This window comes from Simochromis diagramma, unplaced genomic scaffold (assembly GCF_900408965.1).
Source record: "Simochromis diagramma unplaced genomic scaffold, fSimDia1.1 OVJJ01000107.1, whole genome shotgun sequence".
Classification (NCBI taxonomy): Eukaryota; Metazoa; Chordata; class Actinopteri; order Cichliformes; family Cichlidae; genus Simochromis; species Simochromis diagramma.
Window position 1 is genome coordinate 4,035,384 of NW_024387209.1, and position 24,742 is coordinate 4,060,125.

Genomic DNA, 24,742 nt, shown 5'->3' on the forward strand with positions numbered 1-24,742 from the left:
TAATGTTTGCTCTACATAAGATACAATAGGCTCATTCAATCTCTATTTCCTTCACTTCTGCTCACCTAAACAGTCGGTGCTGTATCTGAAAAAAAAAAGTGATTATTCTGTTTTAAAGTAAGACCTATTCGAAGTTGAACTGCTGACAAACTTTAATGAGCAGTTTAATTACATTGAGCCAAACTCCATCCTGGTGCCACGCCGCACGCACAAACCGACACACAAACCTCTGGTCGCGCCTGCGGTAACATGGCGATCGTGCCAGCTGAATGGAGCAGATGGTCGCAGGACTGAGGCTGGGGAGCTTGAGTGACTGGTGGAAATGCTGGCAGGGACGGAAAGAGGGCTTGATGGGCGCAAATATGAGGAACTAATTACAGTGGTAGCCACTGCATTAGTCGATTGTGTTGCATTTATCATGAGCACTGCAGACGGCCAGTTACATTACTTATTTTAGCAAAAGAGTTGAATATGGGGGACCAAAACTGTCAAGATTTAAAATAAATGAGTCATAAAAAAATTAATATTCAAACACAAAATAGCATTAAAAATGAATGTAGGTAATAATTCATTTATAAAATCATTGTAGTCTATATGTCTTGTCTCTCGTGTATTTTCTGATGTTTTAATTTCCTCGTGTTGTTGCTTTTTTTGCATTGTCTGTCCTCACTGTGTGTTGCAAAAAGTTTAAAAAGCTGCACTTTTTCTGTATTTAATGTCTATTTCTATTACTTTTGCTATATTTGTAGAATCTTTTAATTAACTTTATTTACTTTTTTGTATTATTTTCCTTTTTTCTCTTTATTTCACTCTTCTTTTGTTGAATAAATGCGTGGCTGGTTTTGTGGCGTTATGGTGTTGCTCTTGACTCTTAGAAAGTTCCCTTGCTTTTCATGCCTTTCTACAGTATAGAGTTTGCAGTAAGGTAGGGGAAAAAATGGTTGTTTTTGTGCACGCAGCTAAAACTGGGAGAAAAGCCTACCCTTATCTAATTGCCCGGGGTTCCCACACACCAACAGAGTCGTGTCTACTCCCCATAATATCTTCAAAGTCTTGTAATCTCGTCAGCCAAGTAAAGTCTCCAAGTGAAACCCTCTGTAAAGGTCAACCAATGCAATTTGAATATCTTTGATTAAACGGTGTGCCAGTGCCAGACCTAGACTGTAGGTCAGTGCCTCAGAGAAATGATATCCACCCCTCTAACCCCACTTGTCCCTCCCCAAGTCTTCACTCTCGCGTCTCCCTCATTGTCGGGGGTCACGTCTGCTGCACTCCCCTTTCAGCAATTTATGTAATCCCTCAATCCTCGATTCCCTCCCACTGTTCCCTCTGTCCTTCAGCCCTCCCTCGTTCACGTTCTTTCACTGTGTCGAGCTCTCGTATTCACACGGTTTTAGTCCTCAGATCTCCGCTCCTGGATGTTTCTTTGTCTTGATTTCATTCTAACGCATTCGGAGCACACGCCAGTGAAGCGATTCATCAGCAGACAAGTGCTTTAGTTACAAATTCCACCATGTTCAGCCGTGGCTGTAGTTATAGAATAGAGTGAGATCAGATATATGGGATTTTCCATCAGTTTTACAAGAGGGGCAAAAAAGAAAAAAGCTGTTTAAGTTATCTAGGTTAACTGGTTGTGCTGACCTTTAAGTGTTGTGTATGTATGTAATCAAGTTAGCTAGCCTGCTGGCCTTTAAGCATAATGACTACTGTGGTCATGAATGGCTGAAAATCATTAATTACACTGTTTGCGTTTCTCCCTTTTTGAATCTGTCAGCATAGTTAATATGCTCTGTAAGACAAATTGTCTCAAATGTGACCCTTTTTTTCTTCTTCTTCTTCTGTTTTTGTGTGTAGTTTGTCCTGGTACAGAGAACAAATTGAGCACACTCTCAGACCTGGACCAGCAGTACCGCACCCTGAAGAAGCTCTATGAGAACTGCGAAGTCGTCATGGGGAATCTGGAGATTACCAGCATTGATCGAAACCGCAACCTCTCCTTCCTCAAGGTACGGGGGTGACAGCATCTCTGGTCCATTTGCTTTAATGGATAGATGGCGAGCAAGAGAGAACGACTGGGCGTTTTAGCATTCTGTATTGGGCAACAGATGGGATTCAGGACCACGGAGAGAGACAGGCAGAAAGACGGTGAATGTTTTACAATGAGAGCGCTCAGGCTCTGTCTCTGCTCGCTCATTCTCTTTTTTCTCCATCGTAAACACTCACTAATTTATGGTCAGCGCTAAATCAAGATTTTTAGATAAAGGCATAATCCTCTTAAACCTTCACTGACTCATCATTGTGCTAAACTATGCATAAATCGTGGACTACAAATGTGGATAGTAAAAGTGATAGTGGCTAAATATAGACAGAGATGAGGCTGGAATGTATTTTTGGAGACACAAAGAAAGAGCTGGAATGTTTCGGCATCTCAGTCGCACACAGAGATCCCAGTCAGGAGGCTTAACCCAGTTTTGATTATGTTCAAGATGTAAGGTTAACACGGCGCACACAGACAGAAAAGGTTTTCTGAAGTCATTAGAGTTCATTTGTTGAGTAAAATGATTCTATATTGCATATTTACGAGATCCAAATATATACTATAGTCAAGATTTAGAAAACACAGTCAGTTCATTTCAACATCAAGTACAATAGACGTGCTTGTTTTTGGTGTTAAATATAGATGCAATTAGCCATAAACTCCATGTTGCAAATATTGGTAAATCAATTTGCGTGTCTGATTTAAATATTCTCTTTCTGTATTTAAGGCGCTCCCACAAATGTATATAGAACATGGTCAGTTGCAAAAATCTGACCCATTAGGTGATGCCAGCCCACATCACCCAATGGGTCAGTAGATGCTTTTCAACACATCCAGCTGGCAAAATGGCACATAAGGACCATTATATGAGCTAATTATAGTTGGTGCGCACATGCAAGCCACTTTGGAGCCCATCTCCACCCCTCTCCCTCCTTTTTGTGCTGTTTCTGAGTCAGTCAGTATACGAGCGGTCACTGATGTTTGCTACATTCTGCACTGGTCTCTCTCAGTGTTTCTCAGTGCTCTCCATGCCAGCAGAGCAACCAAATTTAAACTACTGCAGATAAAAAACAACCCCCCCCCCCCTTTTTTTTGGACTGCAGAGGTGCTGAATGAAATGTATTTTAAAAGATAACCAATTTAACAAACTCTTAAAAAGTTGGATAATGCCTTTCAGAGACAACGCTTTTGCATTCAAGGCAGCTGACTCACTGAATCTCTTATCTGGTGGGAGTTACAATAATTTAACAAGCAAAGGGTTGAGAATTTTATTCACTTCAAGAGAACCCATAGATATTGATTGAAGCCCTTTGCCAAGACAATACAACACATCACAGTACAATGGAACTCATGATAAGAGGCAGTGGTAAGAATTACAATGGAAGAAACGTCTGTGAAAGACTGCAGGCAAATGAGAGGCACTCTGAATGCAAAGTGCCATCGCCATTCCAGCTGAACACAGTCATCTCCTGGGTCTGCAGCTGCTTTTGGAGTGTGTGTGTTTCTGTGTGTGTGTGTGTGTGTGTGTCATCCGGCCTGTGTTTTAAAATTCACTTTTTTCTCTACTGCATGCACACATACTGTATGTGCCACCAGGCCCAGTCCCTCCTCCCTGCTGTTTAATGAAGTGAGGTGCAGTCTAATTACTGGGCCAGAGCTATCAAATGAATACCATAAACAGTCCCATTAGGCCCAGCATCATTAGAGAAACAATTAGGCATCTGGGGGATTGTTAACTGAAAGTGAAGCGGGAGGGGGGGGGGGGGGGGGCAGTCGTAAAGCAGTAATCCTATTGGTTACAAGAAATTAGTGAGACCCCACCTGGATTTTTAAAAGCTCACTCATGGACCCTTCTAAAGCTTGGTACAGTTTACCTGTAAAAAGTTGCATAGAAAAAATCAATAAAAATCAGTTCTGACTTGTTGATCACCAAACAAAACCAGATGGAAATTGTTTTCTATTCTTAACCATAAGCAGTGAAGTCACGCTGCTTCCTGTTCCTCTTGCTTGTCAGTCTGCAACTTAAAATACTGCCCCTAAACTTGGAGCATATGCATAATGGTTCATGAAAAGTTCAGCATCGGCACATCATCTGCACATACACACATCTGAGCGCAGCACACAGGCTCAAACACGTTGAGCCGCAGGCAGCGTGGAAACGCTAGGACAGGGAAAATCAGCAGCTTGGGAGGAACATAAAGTATATATGGACGAATGGATGGCCACGGCACGGAGGGATGGAGAGGTAAAAAAAAGAAGAAAAGAAGGAGAGAGAGGAAAGAGAAGAGCAAGAGGGATGTCACTTTTATGGCAGGCAAAAACAGCTGCTGTGTGAAAATTACAGCGTGCAGCTATTGTGTGTGTTTGTGTGTTTATGAATGGGGGGGGAGGTTGATACAGGGCAGAAGTGAGGAAGAGAGGGCAGCGACAGACATGAAGGCATGGTGATTTTAGCCTGGTGAGATGCTGACAGTTAGATGGATGATATGGCTCTGCAGCCTTCTGTGGTGCAGCTTTGCTCTAAAGCACATTTCCTTGACTTTTACTTAGTCTCTGCCTCTGTTCAGTGCACTCAGATATCGCAGATTGGGGCCAATTTTTACTTACAAATACATCCTGATGCTTTTTTTCACATACCTTACAGGCCCACACAGGTGGAGCATTTTCAGTCACTGTGCAGCTTTCCTGTGTGGAAAATATGTCAAATTTCAAGACACAGTTTTAAATAAAGGAGATACTTGAAGCTTTTAATGTCTTGATTTCTTGGCTTTGATGTGAGGTCACATGTATTAAATTACTGCCAATGCAGAGGTCAGCTGCCCCCAAGTCGACCCCAGTCTAATCCAGAGGAAGGCGAATAGAAATTATGTGATGAGGGTATGAACGAAGATTTTAATAGATCTTATTATCAGGTCATACAGGCCATGAAGTCAGGCTCAGCCTACAATCCTGGAAGATCAGTGTTAGACAGACTTAACACAGCCGGCTGATGATGCAAAGCTCATCAATATGCTGATCGCTTTGCAACCCACCTCCACCTCCATCAGTGTCACAACAGTGTCCAGTATCACTGATGCCTGTTTTATGTACTTATTTTAGTTAATGCTTCACATCCTGTAATACAGGGCTCAAATTATGCCGGAGATGTGCAGGAGATGTATAAAATGCAGCTTTCAAATATTTCATATTAGAAATGTTCCTTCATGCTCTCAACAAGTTTGCAGTATAGTAAGGATTTGTCTGAATGCACTCATTGGATTGACCAATAACTATAAGACCAAGGAACTCAGGTGAAGGGCAAAGCAGATATTAGTCATAGATAAGAAGTGACATCACTATCATCACTGTCAGCTGAAATTCTTAACAAGCAGTATCAGGTCTCGAAAGTTCCCAGACATTTTCATGCTTAGTAAAAACTTCTCTCTGAAAGTGTCGGTGGTTCTTTAGAAGTACTTTAAGCAGAGAGATGAATGTTTTGTGACCACAGTCACAGGTGTCTGAAGGGCATCACCATGCTGCTGCCTTGCATACCCCCTCTTTCTAGTTTGCTGGCCAGCTCCCTTGGACGTTGTCTGTCTGTCACTCACAATGACCTATTTTCCCAGAAGTGAAGCGAGGAGCCGCGCCAAGTGGCCCGCAGTGGCCCACAAGCAGCTAATGATGTCACCTAGGCTGAAGGACTCTTCATTAAAGCCGGATCAATCTGCCGGCGAGCGCTGCAAAACACAGGGCGCCATGCCAGGTCTGCAGCTGAGAGCGCGGCGGCGGCCGGGTGTCTATCCACAAAGCCACGAAAACGTCACACGGCGAAGCGCTCGTGTTGCAGGGTGCGCTTTAAACTCTCTCTAAAGTTCCCCCAAGAGGACTGAATCCATCACAAGTTGGGGATACAAACACACATTCTTGGACACGCACACAGTCTTGAGCAGTAAAGGGAGATGAATGACACGGTCACTGAGGTGTATACTCTATGTCGACATGCAGACGGAGACACTCTTTACTGAGCTTATCTCTGGCAAACACCAGCAAGGAGAGACAGAGAGAAAACAGAGATACAGCTTTTTTAACTGGGACTCATTTCCGCTTTTTTTTTTTTTTAAAGAATGGCAGCGAGGATGTGACTTCGGTTCAGCACAGCCGGGAAACAGAGGAGAGAGGAAAATATAAAGTCAGATGAGACAGGCGAGAAAAGAGACTTCTTCCACCAAAGGCTTTCAGCTGAAAATGAAAGCGTTCAGTTGTTCTGCAGCTCAGCTATTCTCAAAGCGTACATCCTGAGACTACGTCTGCTGCCTCTTACTGTATGCATATACGTGCATCCGAGCGATGCCACGCTTAAGGGGAGCAAAGGTCACTCGGCTCAGAGTGGTGCTGTTCGTTTTCTTTGATGAACCTTCCTCCTTGCTCTTTTACGTCATAACCTCTTCGGATTTGGAGGGATTTTTCTTATTTTATGTCCTTGCTCTAACCCTCTGAGATCGGAGTGTTAGTCAGAGATTACGGCTTCTCCGTGTCATTATTCAGAGCTCTTCTGATCGCTCGCCTCTCTGTCTGAGAGTGCGGTCCTATGCCATTAATTTACCGCGAGGCAGTAATTCATACTCCACTCTATCACACTTGTTTCACCGTGTCTGCCCTTCAACATGTTTGTCATTCATCCTAGTTAGTTATGATATACTATACTGACACTTACTTTGTGTACTTTCTCAAGGTGTGGCCTCTTTTATACAGCGAGGAACATCTAAAAGCTTCTGAAATATAATATTATAGAGAATGATGTTCTAGGGGAAATCCTTATATGCTGTGGGGCCACTATGCCAACGTTGTTGTTTTCCATTGAAGCAGTCTCCTCTAGGATAACAGGTCTTTGACCCATAGGGCCCAGGGGGCTCAGCAAATGTTTTAGCATTCAAATTATAGAAATCATATGCTATGGCTTTCATGGTCACCAAATCCTAAACCAATTTGTCCTCTAGAACTTGGACTTTTGTGGAGTCCTGTGTTAAACAGTCCACTACCTAAATTCTAGACTCTTTGTTTGGTGTATCTTGCTAGTACCTGGTTACACTTCCTTTTCTTCCAAAACTGCCTTAATTCTTTATGGCATTGATTCAAGAAGGTACAGCAAAGTCATTGTCATGTTCAAGAAACCAGTTTGAGACGATCTGAGCTTTGTGACCTGGTGTGTTATCCTTGCTGGTAGCAACCATCAGGGGATGAGTACACTGTGGTTATAAAGGGATAAACATGGTCAGCAACAATCCTCAGGTAGTGTTTAAACAATGCTCAGTTGGCACTGAGGGGCTGAAAGTGTGCCAAGAAACACCAAAAACCTCGAAGTGTTGATATAAAGCAGGACGGATCTATGCTTTCGGGTTATTTGAATCAAATTCTGATCCTAGTCAAGACTCATCAGACCAGGCAACGTTTTATTATTCCTTATTTTTTCTGATGTTCCAATCTTCCAGTAGAGTTTCCAAGCCTAATGGCACCTGGCAAAAGGAATAAAGAGAATCACTTGTAAATATTTTCATCACTGATTAAAAGCATCTATTCATTGTCCCACGTCAGCTTGATTTGATAATTGCAGAATCTTCCACCACTTGCTTCTCAATGACTCTAATTCCCTCTGCTTTTTTTTGGGGGGGGGGGGGGTGAGACTGAGAAAAGAGCTCTTCCCTCAAAGTGAGGGATGTTATTTACATGGAGAGAGACAGAGAGAGGTACGGTACAGGGCCACTGTGGAGGTCAAGTACTTTCTCTCACTCTCCGTCCCTGCTCTCTATAAATGTTTCATGCTATTGTGCTCCACGTTGCTCAATAGCTGCCACAGGGCCTCTTCACCACGTAATGACACCATGATCCCGAACAACAGTGGGAAGAAGGGGGGCTTACTAGCTGGGTGGATCGTACAGTTTCATTAGCCTCTGAACCGCTGAGGAGCTCATAAAAGGTTGGGACTGTCGCTTGGAATGGGGGGCTGTTAGCGCCTCGCGGGCGCCCAGCAGCGTTTGCATAATTACAGCTCTTAACGCTGGGAAAATTAGCACCCTGCTCGTGCCAGCCAGCACCCTGCCAGATCACGGTGGCACTGCCCTGATGTATCTTATAGCTCGTTAATTGTCGGATAATGGAGATGTCGAAGTCCAAGAGAAGAAAAATAGAACACTTTACTCTGTGTTCTTTATTTATTTAAAAATTTTTTGGCTCCTTTACCAGAGTGGAGCCTAGAGTTAAGTAATCTCTTAATAAGAAGAATGGCAGGAAAGTAGAGACTAGAGAAAAAAATAATCAGTGAAGCATTCTATTTGTCGCAACGATTGCCTTGCTTCATGCATTTTCAAAGGCATGAGAAAACATTTGGCCATAATATGTGTTTTTATTATCCGTAATGCATCTTTTTAGAGCTACAACATATGTGTGCACTTACTCTACCAACCTTTTTTTTAAAGACTTACAAAAGAATGAACACAAACGACCAAAAACATCTTGATGTCTGACAGCTAAGCATTGGCAGCTCTGTCATTTCCACCCTTTCTATCTCTTTGATTGCCAAAGATAAACAAAAGCTAGCAAAGTGAGCAAAAATGCCTCCTTTCATGTAAGTTGCTGCTTAGACTGGATCAAGTTATTACTTCTGCTTTGTTGCTGCAAGTGCAGCTGTTTTATTTGAGCACCGAGGTGCACGCCTTGATCATTTTTATGACTATCAGGCTTTGGTGCATTGATGTTTGTTTCATAACACATTTTCAAAGTGCCTGATGTTTTACTTTGGGGCCTATGTCTAAGTAACATCAGTGAGAACAAAAAAACACCTTTAACTAAGAACTGTATCTACCCAATGTACTTTGCTGTGCAACTATCTTGAACCACCCCTCATTTCTTTATATTTTTGTTGGAAAATTGGAAATAGGTGAAAACATTCACAGAAATACCAAAAAATAAGGCACAAACAGAGTTTGCCCAACTCTAATGAGCTTGAAAGTCGATATTTGGTGTGACCACCTTTATTCTTCAGCACAGTCATTAGGCATTAGTCATTAGACATTAGGCAGCTTTTTCATCATTTCTTTAAGTAGTTTTCAGGAATAGTTCTGCAGGCTTCCTGAAGGACATTCAAAGCTCTTCTTTGGATGTTTCTGCCTTTTGTTCTGTTCTCTGTCAACATGATCCCACACTGCTTCAATAATGTTGAGGTCCGGGTTCTGGGGAGGTCAATCCATGACTGATAGTGCTCTACTGTGTGTTTTTCAATTCAATTCAATTCAATTCAATTCAATTCAATTCAATTCATTTATATAGCGCCAAATCACAACAAAAGTCACCTCAAGGCGCTTCATAGATACAGAGAAAACCCAACAATCATATGACCCCCTATGAGCAAGCACTTTGGCGACTGTTTGGGAATCACCTTGTTGGTACAACATGGTTAAAAACTGTTATCAGTTAAACATGTTACCTTTTGTATTTTTCATAGATTCAAGTAAAGAAATGGGAGAAAATTCTTTGTTCTTGTGACAGGCTGCTAGTAACAAAGTCCTTAAACATACAATTTAAAATTGGTTCTTTGCCAGTATGTCTGTTATGTGTAGACACAAAACTGGTTCATCCCTGGAATTAGGCATTGCTTTTTTATGTTGAATGGTTCATAGGTCAGTGTTGAGCAGCTTAACAAACATTCCTCTGAAGATGGTCAGGTACAAGGACTGGACTGAAAATGAGTGGAAAAAGCAGTCGTTTGAAAAGAAACACTTTAAAATACCTTCAGAAACCCTGGAGAGCTATTGATCAAAACCACCAGCAAATTCCCACAAAGTCTGGCTCCTCAGAAGCGAAATATGAAGAAATGAGGGGTGGCTAAAGACTTTTGCACAGCGCTGCAACCTTTACAGCAATACCAGAACTTCCCAGCCTTATATTTGTTGAGTATGACAAATCATTTATAAATGAAATATCCGATTGATTTGATAAAGACAGAAAGTTAAGCATCTTAGAGTAGCAACAGGGTTTAGCTAAATCTGGTGTTGCTATAAGCCCCTTTTGATGCACTGCCAAACTATCCATGACATACCCCGCTTCTTACAAACCTGCACTGGAAAAACCCCTGTTCCCCTCTGACCCCACATGGAGAAGTGTTCAAGTCAATGGCTGGATAACAGTGCCAGCGGTACTTGTGTTAAAAATATAAAGTTGTGTACTATTTATGTGTAGTTACAGAAATTTGGGTAAATGGCATGATCCGACCACTTTAAGAGCTTAATCTGATTAACGTGTGTGTGAGAGAGAGAGCTAATGGAAAACAGTTTTCAACCATTAATTGTGATTAAACGTTTGGTATCTGAGAACAATTTTAGTTAATGGAGCTGCTTTTGAATAGAGAGTGCACATTAGAATTCTTCTGAGCCTTGATTAGGACGTGTATTAACTTTCCACAAACACACACTCTCCAACATTAGCTTAGCAGCCTAATGTTCAGGCTCTGCTATAGTTTACCATCATTACTCAACCCTATCAACTCACCCAATTTGAATCCCCTTGATTCATTGTAATTTTTAATCAGAGTAGGCATCCTCCTCTACATTCTAGCAGGTTCAGAAGGGGGTCATCATTCACTGTGATCAGCTGTATGAAAAAGTAAAACACGAGGTAGTGATTGTAGCTTTACTATCTATTTTAACTTAAACCGGGATTGTTGGACTCTGTTACACGTTTTTACATATTGTAATGTGCCTAGTAAAAGACAAAACACTGAGTTCAATCTCAGAACAGCAATGTCTTACTACAGCATCCCAGTGCCATATCAAACATGCGTGATTTAAGTCCGTCATACAGTCATACAGGTTGGTAGAAGTATGAAATCAGTGTGCCATTACATGGACTGGTGCATTAGCTTTAGCTGGTAATGGTTTGCGCCATGGCTAATCCCCAGGAGTTTTTGGAAAATACTCTGTGGACTAAAAATAGAAAATAGAGATGAAAATAGAACTATTTGAAAGGTTTCAATCCGGTTACATTTTCAACTATTACCATTGTAGCCCTTGCGTTATGTAGCAGGACTATGATCTAAAACACACCAACAACTTCACCTCTGAATTGCTCTGAGAAGATTTTGGAGTGGCCCGGTCAAAGTCCAAACTTCTGGTTGCACAACCAGCTGTGAGGACTATTTCTAGAAAATGACTTTCTTCCACAGAGACAGGTAAGTCTGGATGACTTTTGCCCCTCTAAGAAATGAAATCATCATTTGAAAACAGCATTTGGTATTTATGTAGGTTACCTCTGTCTAACATTAGAATTTGTTTGATCTGAAACATGTAAGTCTGAAAATTGTCTGAAAAACTGAAATCATAAGGCGGCAAATACTTCTTTACAACACTGTACAAACTATAAGAATAGTCTATTAACAACAATCTATAGATTTTATTATTTGGTAAAGGGAGTCTTGATGATCAGGACAGTTGGGTAAGAAGTTGGTGTTGGGTAGATTGGCTGAATTGGGTAAGAAATAAAGGAGGAAGAACACATAAAATACATAGTAAAGTAGTGTATATACATTATTTACACACTTCCAAATATTGTGTAAAAACACAATGAAAAACAGGCCAAACCATAAATTTGGGATTTCCACTGTTTAACCTGACTCCCGTGGAGGCTGCACCTCCTCTCTGAGCACCGGGTGGGATTAGTAAGTGGTATAATAGTCACAGCTCCTGTTCATTACTGGACTCCTAGCAGTCTAGCCTCCAGCACTGGAAAGTTGGAGCTGGAGTAACAGAAATAATGCACATACCTACACACACACACACGCATGCTGTACATTTTAAGGAAGCACGCACGTTCACGCAAGCATGAAGGCAGAGAACCTGCCTCACATTCAGGATCGGTTCGTCCTCTGTGTCATTGTGTGTGGTCGACTGCGCGCCTGCTTTTTTTGTCTGCCTGATCAAAGCAGACGTGGTGCAGAGCAGAGGTCTCGGAGGTGAAATTAAAGTCTTGCTTCCTCCACGGTTTGGAGGGGGGGGGGAAGTGATTACCGCTAAATTAAAAGGTACGACCATAAAAGCGTGCCACCGCCGAACCCTCGCAATTCATCAAAATGATCCCACGGCGCGTCTTTTGCTTATCAAATTGTAAAATATTGTCCATGACAGTGGCGTAACAGGGTCGTAATTAATGCACTAAATCAATTCCGAATCACTCTGCGCAGAGTGGCCCTGCTGGGACGCCATCATTATCACAAATTATGGTGGCAGATGCATGGGGCCGAAAGGAATGGATAAAGCTCTGGCGGCGTCTTTCCCTCCTCTACAACAAGTTCATTTCCCGCTCTGTGACTCACCGAGTGTCAAACTGTGTGGCATTTCTCCTCACTCACACTTGTGCTACCTTATTACAAGGTGTAAATGGTTTTATTAGTGAGCGCTATTTTTAAAATTCACATCCTGAAATTATCCCTTCGCTGCCGCTGACATGTGGGGTTTGATGACAAAATGCGTGTCTTCATCTTCAAAGAGGTAAGTCACAGAGATGAATACATTATAGTTATGTTTTTTTCTTTTCTTCTGAATGTGAGTGAGTAACACAGAGAGACTGGGCATTAAAATACAGCTGTTTAAAGGAGATATTGACTCCCACAGCTGACTGTGTGAGATATGTATGGTGTTCGCTCCAAAAGAAGGCATTTTTCTTATCTCATATGAAGAAAAACCTAATCTTTTGTTTTAACGGCATCTTTTATGATCCTGTAAGGACTGGAGCAGATATTTGTCATAAAGGTTGAACGTACCGTTGTTAATCCTAATGGACTCAAACCATACATGACTGGCTACACCATCCCTGACGAGTTGACATCCTCAGGATTTGGACCTTGAAGATTTGCGCCTACCAAAGAAGCCAAATTTACGGGACATCCACCCAGAAAGCAATGCCGCTGACCACAGAGACCACAGATAATCAATGACATTCAGCGACTTCAAGTGGCAACAAGTGAAATAACCACTGGTGATGTAAAATGGGCAACCCAGATGACTGAGGCAACTACTAGTGAGAGCGAGGGACACCACTATTGACATGATGGCCTAATGATGGGAAACAGTGGCTGGAGACTGCAACACAGTCAAAATTACTGTTACTCTGTGCAATGAACTTCTAGTGTTATTGCCTTTGAAATGGCTGTTTTGAAGAGGGCCAGGTCTGCAACCACTCAAACAGTTGCCACCTTCAAAGTGACTTTGGTGCGTTAAAGTGGCAATTTTACTGCAATACATCTTTGAAAATCACAAATCTGAGTGGAAGTAATCCTATTGTCTGTGTATGTAAACGGCAACAGAGTCGAGCCTGAACTACTTAGATCTGAAACAGAAATTCCTTCTAAGATAGTGACGTGGTTGCTGCAGGATGGTCATTTAATGGCAAAGTGGCAACCTGTCTGTGTGCCAAACGGTACATCCACTTCTTAAAACATTTTTCCCTTCATCATCAAATTACCAGAATACCTCATGTAACCCGCATACATTTACATATATTAGGGTGACCAACATAAATACAGCCAAGAAGCCCCGACATCCATGTTTTTCCTGGTGCACTCACTTAAATGTTTTGAAACACAGATTGTTCTAATGAGAATCTCATTCATTCAGGTTAGAGTGAGTCAAGGCCATGGAATAACACAAATAAATAATGGAGTTTCTCTTGTCCTAGTCTTGTCTCCTACAGCTTCCCATGAACTTTCTGAAATCCTCTGATCTCATCTGCTAACTTATGAAAAGTTGCATTATGTGCACAGTCCACGAGGCTGAACAATTTTGTCTTGCTGTGCTTGTGCAACCATTCTCTGACTTCATATGCCTTCAAAAAGGCATATGAAGTCATTGCTGCAGGATATATTATGTATGCATATTGAATTTTTATGACATTTCCTAAAGATTTCGTGACTCGCAATGATTTATAAGATTTTTTCCAATTGCATATTCCGCAGTGTGCCCAACAGAAGTTCTTTAATTCTGTATAGTTCTATTGTTGATTTAGGCGCTGTGTTTGCATATGAAGGACCACATGATGTGCATGAGAAACACTCTGAATGTTTGATGGTCCCATATTTTTGTTATTTATAACGTGATGATGGAAGCAAAATATGTAAAGATAGGAGGGAAAAGCACCAAAGTCCTTACAGTCAAGGAGAAAAGAGGCACTGACAAAATAAAGTTAGAGGGAAGTCTTTAGTATTTTTGAAAAGAATTTAATGAGATTACGCTCATATAAATTGTCATAGCTGCGTACTCTTACTACTACAACTTTATCAATATGTCTCCCTGTAATTTGGGACAAGCTGAGAAATTAATGGATACAATGCTGTGAAAAAGTTTTTGCCCCCTTCCTGGCTTATTTAGTTTTTCTTTTTCTAATAACAGGTCGTGCCATCCTTGGCAGCAAGAACCACAATCAGGCATTTTCGATAAGTGGCAACGATTCTTTCACATCACTGTGGAGGAACTTTGTCCCACTTTTCTTTGTAGAACTCGTCACGTCACACTGCCTCAATCTGATTTAAGTCCAGCCTTTGACTCGGCCACTCCAAAACCTTCGTTTCATTTTTTGAGTCCATTCAGAGGCGGACTTGCTGGTGTGTTTCGGATCATTATCATGCTCTATATCCCAAGTGCTCTTGAACTTCAAGCTGTGAACTGTTGTTGTGGTTCCATCGATTACATCAAGTCGTCCTGAAGCAGCAAAGGTTCTGTTTAAGTGATTTCTTGTTTCGGCAGGTCTGGCAGTAACCAGGCCTGGATGTGTTAAGTAAAACTGAACTCTACAACTCAAAAAACTGGTTAAGCTCTGTTGATTCACTGCTACAATCAGCTGGTCTGCTGACTGTAATGATATGTGGGATCAGATTTGCCCTAAATACCACTCATTAGCAGTTTTGGGATAAGCATTCAAGTGTCGGTTATGTGTAGGGGGTGTTGGCATTTTTCACACATCTGCTATCATACCAGGCATTAACACATTAATAACCCCAAATCTGGGCACAGGGACTAACTCAGATTACTGCACCTTAGTATCAATCCCCAATAATGTCCTCTCACGTGTTCTAATTCAACTTGGTGACACATAGCTGTTGAGGTTTAACGTTTCTCCCGGTGCAGTGTTAACAGACTGAGAAGTCACACTGGTGCCAACATTTAGAGCACCCAGCCTTTTCCCTCCCGAGTCCCCTTTGCAGATATTAGAAGTGCATCTTAGCCTCGGATTAATTTATGAATTTGTGTAAATTGTTTCTCCCAACGCCTTTTTAATATCTTTCTCTTTGGGAAAATACACCCCGCATCACACTACTGCTGCTGCTGCTCTGAGCGGAAGCAACAAATTGCACTCCTCGGTGACATTTACGCTGCGTGCGAGTGTGAGCATGTATCCGTGCGTCTTACGATGCGTGTGCATTTGTGACTCGTCGTGTCTTAGTGCACCTTGCCTTTCTGTTGGTGTGATTGAACTGTTCACTCCCAGTCCTCCTACTGTGAGGTCTTACAAACCAGCAGAGGAAGAAACTGCATGATGAAAATTTACATTTTGCTGCATTCAATGGAAGTTGTTACTAGAATTTACTGAGATTATACCTACATGAGAATTATTAATAGGCTTCTACATATAATAATACTGTCGAGCCCACTGAAAAATGCCTGCTGTCATGCATGTGATCCATCTAATCCGTGGAGTATTCTCTTATGATGGATTTGAACTAGCTATTTCTATGAATGGCCATCCCTGCTGTGAAGAAACTCGAGCCCTTCTCAATTTGCACCCGAAATGCTGTCCAAAATTTTCTTTCTAATTTCTAACATAGCCTCTATAATTCTCGAGAGGGAAACATTTAGAGAACATGAAATACTAGAAAGAAATAGAAAGAAAAAAAGAAAAGAAAAGGCCTTAATTTTCAAAAAATGAAAGGCCAATTTTCTTTGGATTAGTATTATCACAGCACTTTGAAGGGAAATACACAAGAGTGAAAGGAAAGGTTTGCAATAGTTAGAGCGACTATGATGTATGGTTTGGAGACGGTGGCTCTGACAGAAACACAGAAGGCCGAGCTGGAGGTATGGTACGATTTTCATTGGGAGTGATCAGAAAGGGACAAGACAAATTTGGATGCCGTGACAGAGGACATGCAGGGGGTTGGTGTGACAGAGAAAGGCTGGGGTGTGATGAAGGCACATGATCTGCTGTGGTGACCCCTAAAAGAACCAGCTCAAATAAGATGATTTCAAAAGTAGGTGGTTTGAGGTGGAATTTTTTACTCTGCAAACTGCAAACAAGGCAGATTTGTACAGAAAAAAGAGCTCCGGCCTCCGACCTTCTTTGGCCACAGAGAAAAAAAAAAAGTGAATACAATTGTAGCCAAAACTGCAAGAGATTTTTGATGGTTCTCCTTAAGTTTTCATGGGTTACATAACATGATTAAGGAGATTTCCGTCACAATTTCGGCTCCTTCCAAGGTGTTTGGAGGAAGCTACAGTGAGCTAAAGTCGACTCTGCTCGCTGTTGCTTGTATCTCCTTCTAAGCTTATTGGTGCAGCCCTCCACAACAGTCCCAGTTTCTCATATGGCCTCATGGTTAAGATTAACTGCCAAACCCTTGTTTAAATGACTCTTCAGGTCGCTGTGTTTTATCTTTATTGACATCACGTACAGCCTCTCAACATTTTTGGTAAACTGGTTTGTACAGCATTTCTTCTTTTGACATGTTGACAGTGAAAATAGTACAAAGAAGCTGAATACAGACGTTCAGTGATGCAAAGGTTTTGTGTTACATGTGTTTTGTGGTTCCCAGTGTGTATATCCAGATTTTTTTATGAAGATTTTCTCAAGACTGACATTTTCAGATTTCATATTGTGAAACATCCTGACAACTCTTTGATAGATTGCCATGCAATTTGGTGCAGCCATTTATTGCACTCTTAATAACTCTGGTAGCCCTCTGACATTTCATCTAATATGATACTCTTGACAACTTTTCAGTTTGTCCAACATTCCAGTTTATGATCAAACAAATTTAAAAAAAAAATCTCATGACAGTCCCATCAAGTTCATCAATAACTGGTAAACACTGACGCGGAACACTTGATCGATTGGAGCTTACAGATTTCACCATCGCAAAACCGCATACTGTATCATAAGAGCAAAACAACAAAAATAATCTGCTCCAAGCTTGTAACACCACACAATTAGATGAAGCAGACACCAGCCCTGAAGTATCAAGTCAAACCTGGTTATTTTTACCTACACTGTTGTAGATCGTCTTAAAATATGCATGCAGATGGTGAGCAGTTCTCACCGGTACTTGTCAGCTTCGTTCCTCACAAGTAATCGTCAGGTTGGATGCAGGTTTAATTTATGCCTTGCTGTTCTGCTCAATAACCTCCTTTGCTTCTGGATCCTCAGTGATGGCTTGGACCTATTTTGTGCTATATTCTGAAAGCCGTGCCTCTTTGTGTCACACCATAATTAAAAGCCTTATGGAAGAGATATTATTCTGATTCTGCACAGTTGTATTCTGTGTCAAAGTATTTCTTTGCTACCTTTTCATGCTTCTGATCCATCTGGGATCACTATAAATGTGCGTAGCAGAGTCATTATATGTCAAGGAAAGAAAGGATACCAGTGTCTTCCCTTTTACTTACAAGATTTTGGCAGGAACTGGTGAAGAAAGGGACTGTCGAACTTCCACTCCTTAGTTGTAGAAGGCAGAAGTACTGTCACATTATCCTGCTTGAATCCATGTGTAGTACAGAAGGTTTATTCACTATTGCTGAAGCTAGCTGAGAAGTTTGGCACACCTTTCCTATCTGTTTGCTAAATATGAAGTTACCACAGTAACCGGCGAACTTATTTCAGCATGAAGACTGAAAACAGAAGGAAACAGCTTGCCTGGCGGTGTCCAAAGACTCCGTCCAAGATTGTTTCTTTCCCAAAATATCTAAAGAGAGGAAAAGAAGCAGAAGCACACTTCGATACCCTTGCAGACACGATTTCAGTGGAAGCAATAGCTAGAAGTCACATTTATAATTTGTGTAAGGCAGCGTGGGGCTGGTATCAGGTGGATAAAGAGAGGGTCTAGTCTTCTGCTCGACAAAATTCTTCAACTCCAGTGAGGCATGATGTAAGCGAACACAAATCGTGAACAGAGAATTCACAAGTTTGTAGGCTGGTAGTGTAACATTAGACAAAACACAGTGCAATATGCCAGAATGAAGAGACGCACCAGCGTTTCTGCTGGCCTGACTGCACACAGACACAGTCAAAGCTGAATAAAGGGGAGTTTAAGTTTGTTAAAGGCTTCAGTCGGAGATACATCATCATCATCATCATGTTGACAGCATGTTAGTAAAACTGACAGACTTTACTCTGACCTACAGTAGTAGTCACAAAAACACACACACGTGTACACGCTTTGTATTACTGCAAAAATAGGGCATCCGTCTCTGATCACGGCGCTTTGATTCTGGAGTAATGAAGTAGTTTAGCCCTGATACGTGTCGTTCGCCGCAAAGTCCCGATGATGCCGCTGAAACCGATTTCCTCGGAGACAAAATGGTGGATAAATATTCACTCTCACCAGTTCACGCGCACGCTTGCACACATAAAGAGACAAGAGAGATCAAATCTGACATGGCTGTAATCAGTTCCCCCAGCTGCCTGGTTCTGGCCTCAACGTGATTTTAGTTTGCAGATTCTTCTGTGTGCTTTTTATTAGAAGAAAACGAGTTTATGTCTTTCTCAGTGCGGTGAAAATAAACGTGTTAGCGCAATTCTGCACAGCTACTCTATGTGAAAGAGAAGTACTGAATTTGTGAGCTTCTCTATAGGACACTGAACGCTCTACCAACAGGAGAGGGGAAAAGGCAGTTAGTCATGTACTGAGCTGAAATGCTCAATTTTGCTAGGTCAGTTTTAACACCCTGAGCTGGTGGTTTTATTCAAAAGCTAGGAATAAATCTTGTTTCTCTCTCCAGAGGAGGGGGCACATCATTTCTACCACTTTGTTTTACCTTTATTGGATTACAATGATCTACTCTCGATGAGTACACCAAATCAATACCTAAAGATTTTTGATTTAGTTAGTTCTGTTGCCTGCTGTGAAAATCGTGGGCACCACTGTTTCCTGTATGCTGTTGCTTGGTGGTCATCTATGACTTTTCAATTAATCTAAGTAATCTAAGTGTTGCGATAGCTAGTGCTGTGCGATACTGCAAATTTTAGTATCGATCTGATACAAAGTAAACAGAGAGCCAGTATTGCCAATACCAATACTGATACTGTTAACCTATAAAGGCAGCTTATGTAGGATAGGACTGTGTGTCATGATTTATGACATCAGTCATCATAAATCTGCAAATTTCCTTTGCCAGTCGAACCAAAATGCATCACTTCAAACCACGTGAAGTCCGCTTATTTGGCAGATGTATCTCGATCAGGAAGTAAATACAGGAAGAAGGCTGTGTGAGAAAACAGAGTTTACGTTCATTTCACAACTTGTTGCAAGGCCGTACGGACCATTGCACATCTATAGTACCTCACTGTACTATAGAGTCAATAACAGAGCCATGATTCTTATGTCCCTTCAGTGTTAAATGGACTCTTTATCAATGGGTGTTTTGCAACGGTACATTTCTTTGACAAGTAAAATTCTTGCTTTGCGAAAGTACCTAATTAGCTTAGAGTATTCTTCCAACAAGAAGACAATGTTTTAAATCATTAAAAGGATGAGTTCTTTCAGATTTTGTTAAGCAGCTTTGTAAGTATTATCTTATCAAAACCAATAAAGGCGAATAAGTTTGCAAAATAAAAGCTGTATTTATTCTTATTTCAATAAACCTTTTTTTGATCCCATGCTACATCACAGTACTTTAAGAGTGTTCTGTGTGAGAGGAAGTGTGATTTATGTCCTCACTGGCCTCTCATAACACAATCATTAACTGTAACTGCCATCCTGTTTCCATACATTCACCTCCCTGCACACTGGGAATTCATGCATTTTGTCTTCTTTTTCCATTGACATATAAATTGATTATCCGGGCAAGTCTTGCATTGTCTACCTATGGCTGGATCCTACCTCTGCATCCAGCCCAATCATCAATCACTTGGAGAGGGCCATTAAGCAGCTTTTCTTCACCAGAAGAGTGAGCCGACATTGGGCCTTGTATAGGACACCCAGCTCTTCCTTCTTTCTCTTCTCCTGGACTCTTCAGACCCCCCCCCCCCATGTAGCATATTTGCCTCTTCTCCAGATGGGGAGGGGAGGTCTTGCCGGCTCTCAAAAACAGTGTCCTAATATGAGATGACCATGAATAATGAGGGGCTTAAATATGAGATAGGGCAGCTAGGTGGTATAGCAGATAAAATGCTTCTTGCTATATCTCTCCATAGCCACTGTCAAGCGAGCTGAAGCCAGCCTGTGGCTGACGTGCACTAGCTTTGTCACATAACTGCATTATGTAGGGTCCCCAAAGGCTACAGCATAATGCGATCTGCTGTGCGACTGTTGCCGGGTTTCTACAACAACCTCACCTCATGAGTTATGTATTAGTGTTTTCGCTGCAGCTTAAGGATCAGATACTGTACTGCACTGTCACTGTTTTAGTCTTGCCTGCTAATGTGCCACAAACCTTCCCCTTTGGTAATTTTAATTTCAGAGTCAGGGTCTTTACTGTAAATGCGTCTTGACAACACAGACGCCTCATGGACGCCGCTCATGATGCAGGCCTATATGAGATTGTCGGGCTGTCTGAGACAATAAATATCAGTGCCGAAAGCCAGTAGCACAGCAGCTGCTGGAGGCACACCTCTGGATATCAACACACATAACCCCCAGCCATGCGCACCCACACACAAAGCAAAGTGTCGTCACAAAGTCATTTTCAATGTCTGATGTTGAAACTGAAACATCTCTGAGCTGCCTGACTTCTCTCGTCTTTCAGTTCTGGTGGTTCTACATGGACAACTGTACAACACATTTATTTAAAGAGTTCATTGCATTTATAATTTGTTGTTTTTTTATTAGGTTCCAGGAAATTGCAACTACACAGATCCAGCTTCTTAGTCTCTTCTCAAAAAAATCTTCTACTTTCTTTCCACATGAAGCAAATCCTGAATAAAACACTGAAAGATGTGTGAACAGTTTTTTTCATTAACCTTTTTCTGAGTTTAGCTGGGTCCCATCTTAACATAGATTTTTTTTCCCTAGCATTTGATCTTAATTAATGTATAACTTGATTCAGGACAGTGCGTGAGAGTAGATACTTTTCCAGCAAAAGCCCTGTCCAATTAAATACTTTGATTGAGCCGGGCAAGAAATTGACCTTCCTTTTCCCTAATGTGCTGGCGGAGAAGTTAAAATACCTTTAAGAGGGGTACATTTCAAGCCAGTCTGCATCGTCATGAAAAGTGTTGTGTGGGTGTAAAGCTTTAAGGGACTGAAACATGAAGCTGAGAGGAGTTCTAAGAACTGCCACTCGAGGCTTGCTCCAAAAGGAGGTCGATTCCATTAGACTACCATGTTAAAATGGTCACCTTTGCTTTACACATAAACATGTTTACAGCTAAATACAAAAACTGTTTGGTTCTCTTTGCCCAGTTTGTAATGTTGGTGTTTACTAGATACAATACTATTGCTTAATGTGCTGTTTATTGCATTAACAGCCTGCTAAAGGTTCTGCACTCCAGGTTTGGTGAATGAAAAGTCTAGAATCTTATTAGTGCTACACTCACTCTGGGGGAAACAATGGTTGGAGACCATGGCAATGACCAAAATTATTAGTGCAATGAACTCGCGAACCTGTGGCCTTTGAAATGATTCCTTTGAAGGTTGACCAATCCCAGTCTGTTGCTTCAAAGTTACTTCGGTTATCAAGATGGCAATGAAACATCAAAATGATGAAGTTGGTCTCCTGTCAGTGTACAGTGATGCACTATGTTGGACTGGTGCAGACCAGCTGTGTTCATGGTCACTGTTCGGTTATATTAGGGCTTATATTTAAGATCATAATCATGGTTTACTAAATTGTACCTTGTGTACCTGCATCATAGTGTCTAGGGATTGAACCTCGACCAAAAACACTTATTATATGAATTATTTCTAATTCTTTTCCCCCATGATGTACTGCTACTCTGAATCTTGCGGTTCCTCCACCTGCCAAATCACACTTTAATCCCTTGTAATGTGATGGTCTCTATCCAGTTTTTGATACGCACTCTTTTGTAACCATGCTAACCAAGCTAGCTAACACTAACTAATAACTCAGCACTCCACTCTCTTGTAACTTCGAAAACAAGAAAAATCATGTTTTTTTATTAGGCCGTAGTACCAGGTACCTTTATAGTACCTATTCAGCCAAGTTCCAAGCTAACTGACTCAAGCTGAAAATGACTGGCTGCATCCCACTGATTGGCCAGGGAGGTGTAGTATTGCCTTGACGTCCTCCATCGTTGTGTCACATTCAAATGACATCACAGGACCTTTGGGCCGCCTTGCTCTAACAACTCCATTGCAGTGGCAAAACACTGAAACCTGAAGCCGAGTAGGTGCCTGTGGAAAAGAGGCATATGTGTTCACCCTGCCGACCTTAACAAAGTACCTGAGGGTACTATTAGCAAAACTTGAGATCTGTCTTGCAAGTCCTTTTGAAAGCTTTCCCGAACTCTACACAGATACCTGCGCTGAATAACTCATTTTCACAGTGACATTTCATGCAGCTGGATTTTTCATTTATTCCAAAGTCAATGGCTCTCCTCTCAAAGGCCTTGATTTTTTTTTTTTTTTTCCACAGGATTCCTCAAAATCTTGAATGTCACACCCGAGTGCTCTCAGCATACTTAGCAGCCAAACAGTCACATGAGGTGAAGGAGTGCATACTTCTCTTACAGAGCTCATTGAAGCGAATTGGTAAACAGGTCCCTGCCCGCCCATTGACTTTGCCGCCGTGTGGAGGAGTCAGATTGTGGCGGTGCTCCAGTCGGTTCAAACTGTAGAGAGTCGGCAGTCTTGCTGCTGACATGCGCCGCTGCACTCTCCTTGACTCACTGGCAGAGTGCTCTATATGTATGGAAATGAGCCATAATCACCATAATATGTGTCCCATCTCTTGTATTTTATAATGGTGTTATTATACTTTTTCCCTGCATGATGCCTTTTCTCCCCCCAGCGTTCCCCTTCTCCTTCTCCACTTTAGTGTACCTTCCCTTCTAAATCTCCCCCAGTGTCTTCTTCAGCCTTCCTCCTTCCTTCAAAGAGTCCTTCCTTCTTCTATCCCTCCTTATACCTCATTTACACGCTCACTCATCCAGATGACAGGAACAGGTGCACTATTAATTATGCTTTTAAACATATCTTGGCTGTGCTCCGCTTCCTTTCCCTTTATCATTACGCGCTTCCAAATGCTTCACCAATCTGCACCCCCTAGACTAAACTTCTAAACTATTGTTCTTTCTAGGTTGTTGCACGTCTTCACTTTGGCTTCCTATGTCCTCTTCTTCTCTTGGTGCCAACGTTTTCATTACCACTCTCTAATATTTGCATATGTATGGAGGGTGAGAGCAGCTCGTGCTGCTGTCAGGCCTGTTGGGTGAGGATTGTGACTTAATTGTTTCATTATCTCAAGATATCAGACTGTTTTCACATGATCATGTCTGACTATCTCATTATCTCAACACAGCAAATTGTGATTTTTGCCGTGCTCGTGTTTGTTATCCTGAGATAACAATTGAATTACATTATTATCTCAAGGTATCAGACATTGTTTTCTCATGAGCGTGACAAATATCTCATTATTTTGAGATAACAAATCTGTGGTTTTTCAGAGATCCAACTGCTTCACCCCGCTGATTTTGTCTAAGAGTCTATCCAAATCGGCTTAGCCTGATGAAAGGGACACTGTCAGAAGAAAAGACTGGAGTAGATTACATTTAAAAATAAATAAATAAATAGACTCGCAGTGAGACTAACACCCCTCAGATAGAACTGTCAGTAACATCTACCAATGGATAAACAGTCTTGGATCAAAGCAAACCTGAACATAATGAGTTATTAAGGCAGGATCAGATGAGATCAATATTAGGTTTAAGGTCCAACGAAACCACATGAATAGCTTCATTGTCTCCTTGCTGTGAATAAATGGAGACAGTTCTTTTAATATTACTTCCTCACTGGGTCCTTTGAAAATGGACTCAAAGCTCTTCCAGAGGTATTCTAGTGGGTTCAAATTATCAACAGAAAGGGGCAGAAATAGCAACACATGTTCTTTTGTCAGGATTAAGAAGCTGTGTGCGCAGTTCTAATTTTCTCAATTTAACCAAGAGGTTTTTGGAGCATTCCCAACCAATTCACCCCGAAGCCAGAGCGTGCACTGTTCAAGGAGACTACTTCTCAGACTCTACAGGCCTCATTTAGCATGTTAAATGTTAAACTTTATTCACAATTAGAAAAAGACTGAATAATAAATATGACTTCTTTTGGAAGGGTTGCCAGGAGAAAGCTTCTTCTCTCTACAAAGAACATGGCACAGCTTAGGTTTGCAAAGTTGGATCTTAACAAACCACAAGACTTCTGGAGCAATGTTCTTTGGACAGATGAGACCAAAGTGGAGATGTTTCATATCAGCACAAACAACTCATATGAACTGTCAGCACAGTGGTGGAGGGGTGGGCCACAAA

At 41.5% G+C, this 24,742-nt stretch overlaps 1 protein-coding gene across 3 annotated transcripts in view; it reads left to right on the top strand.

The window, feature by feature from the left end:
• The window catches only part of LOC120746115 (receptor tyrosine-protein kinase erbB-4-like), a 353,488-nt gene that overhangs the window by 173,651 nt on the left and 155,095 nt on the right, over positions 1 to 24,742 (top strand). For all 3 annotated transcript variants that reach the window (XM_040051409.1, XM_040051411.1, XM_040051410.1), the window contains exon 2: positions 1,855 to 2,006. In XM_040051409.1, the coding sequence (XP_039907343.1) occupies positions 1,855 to 2,006 (152 nt within the window). The remainder of the gene's footprint in view (positions 1 to 1,854; positions 2,007 to 24,742) is intronic.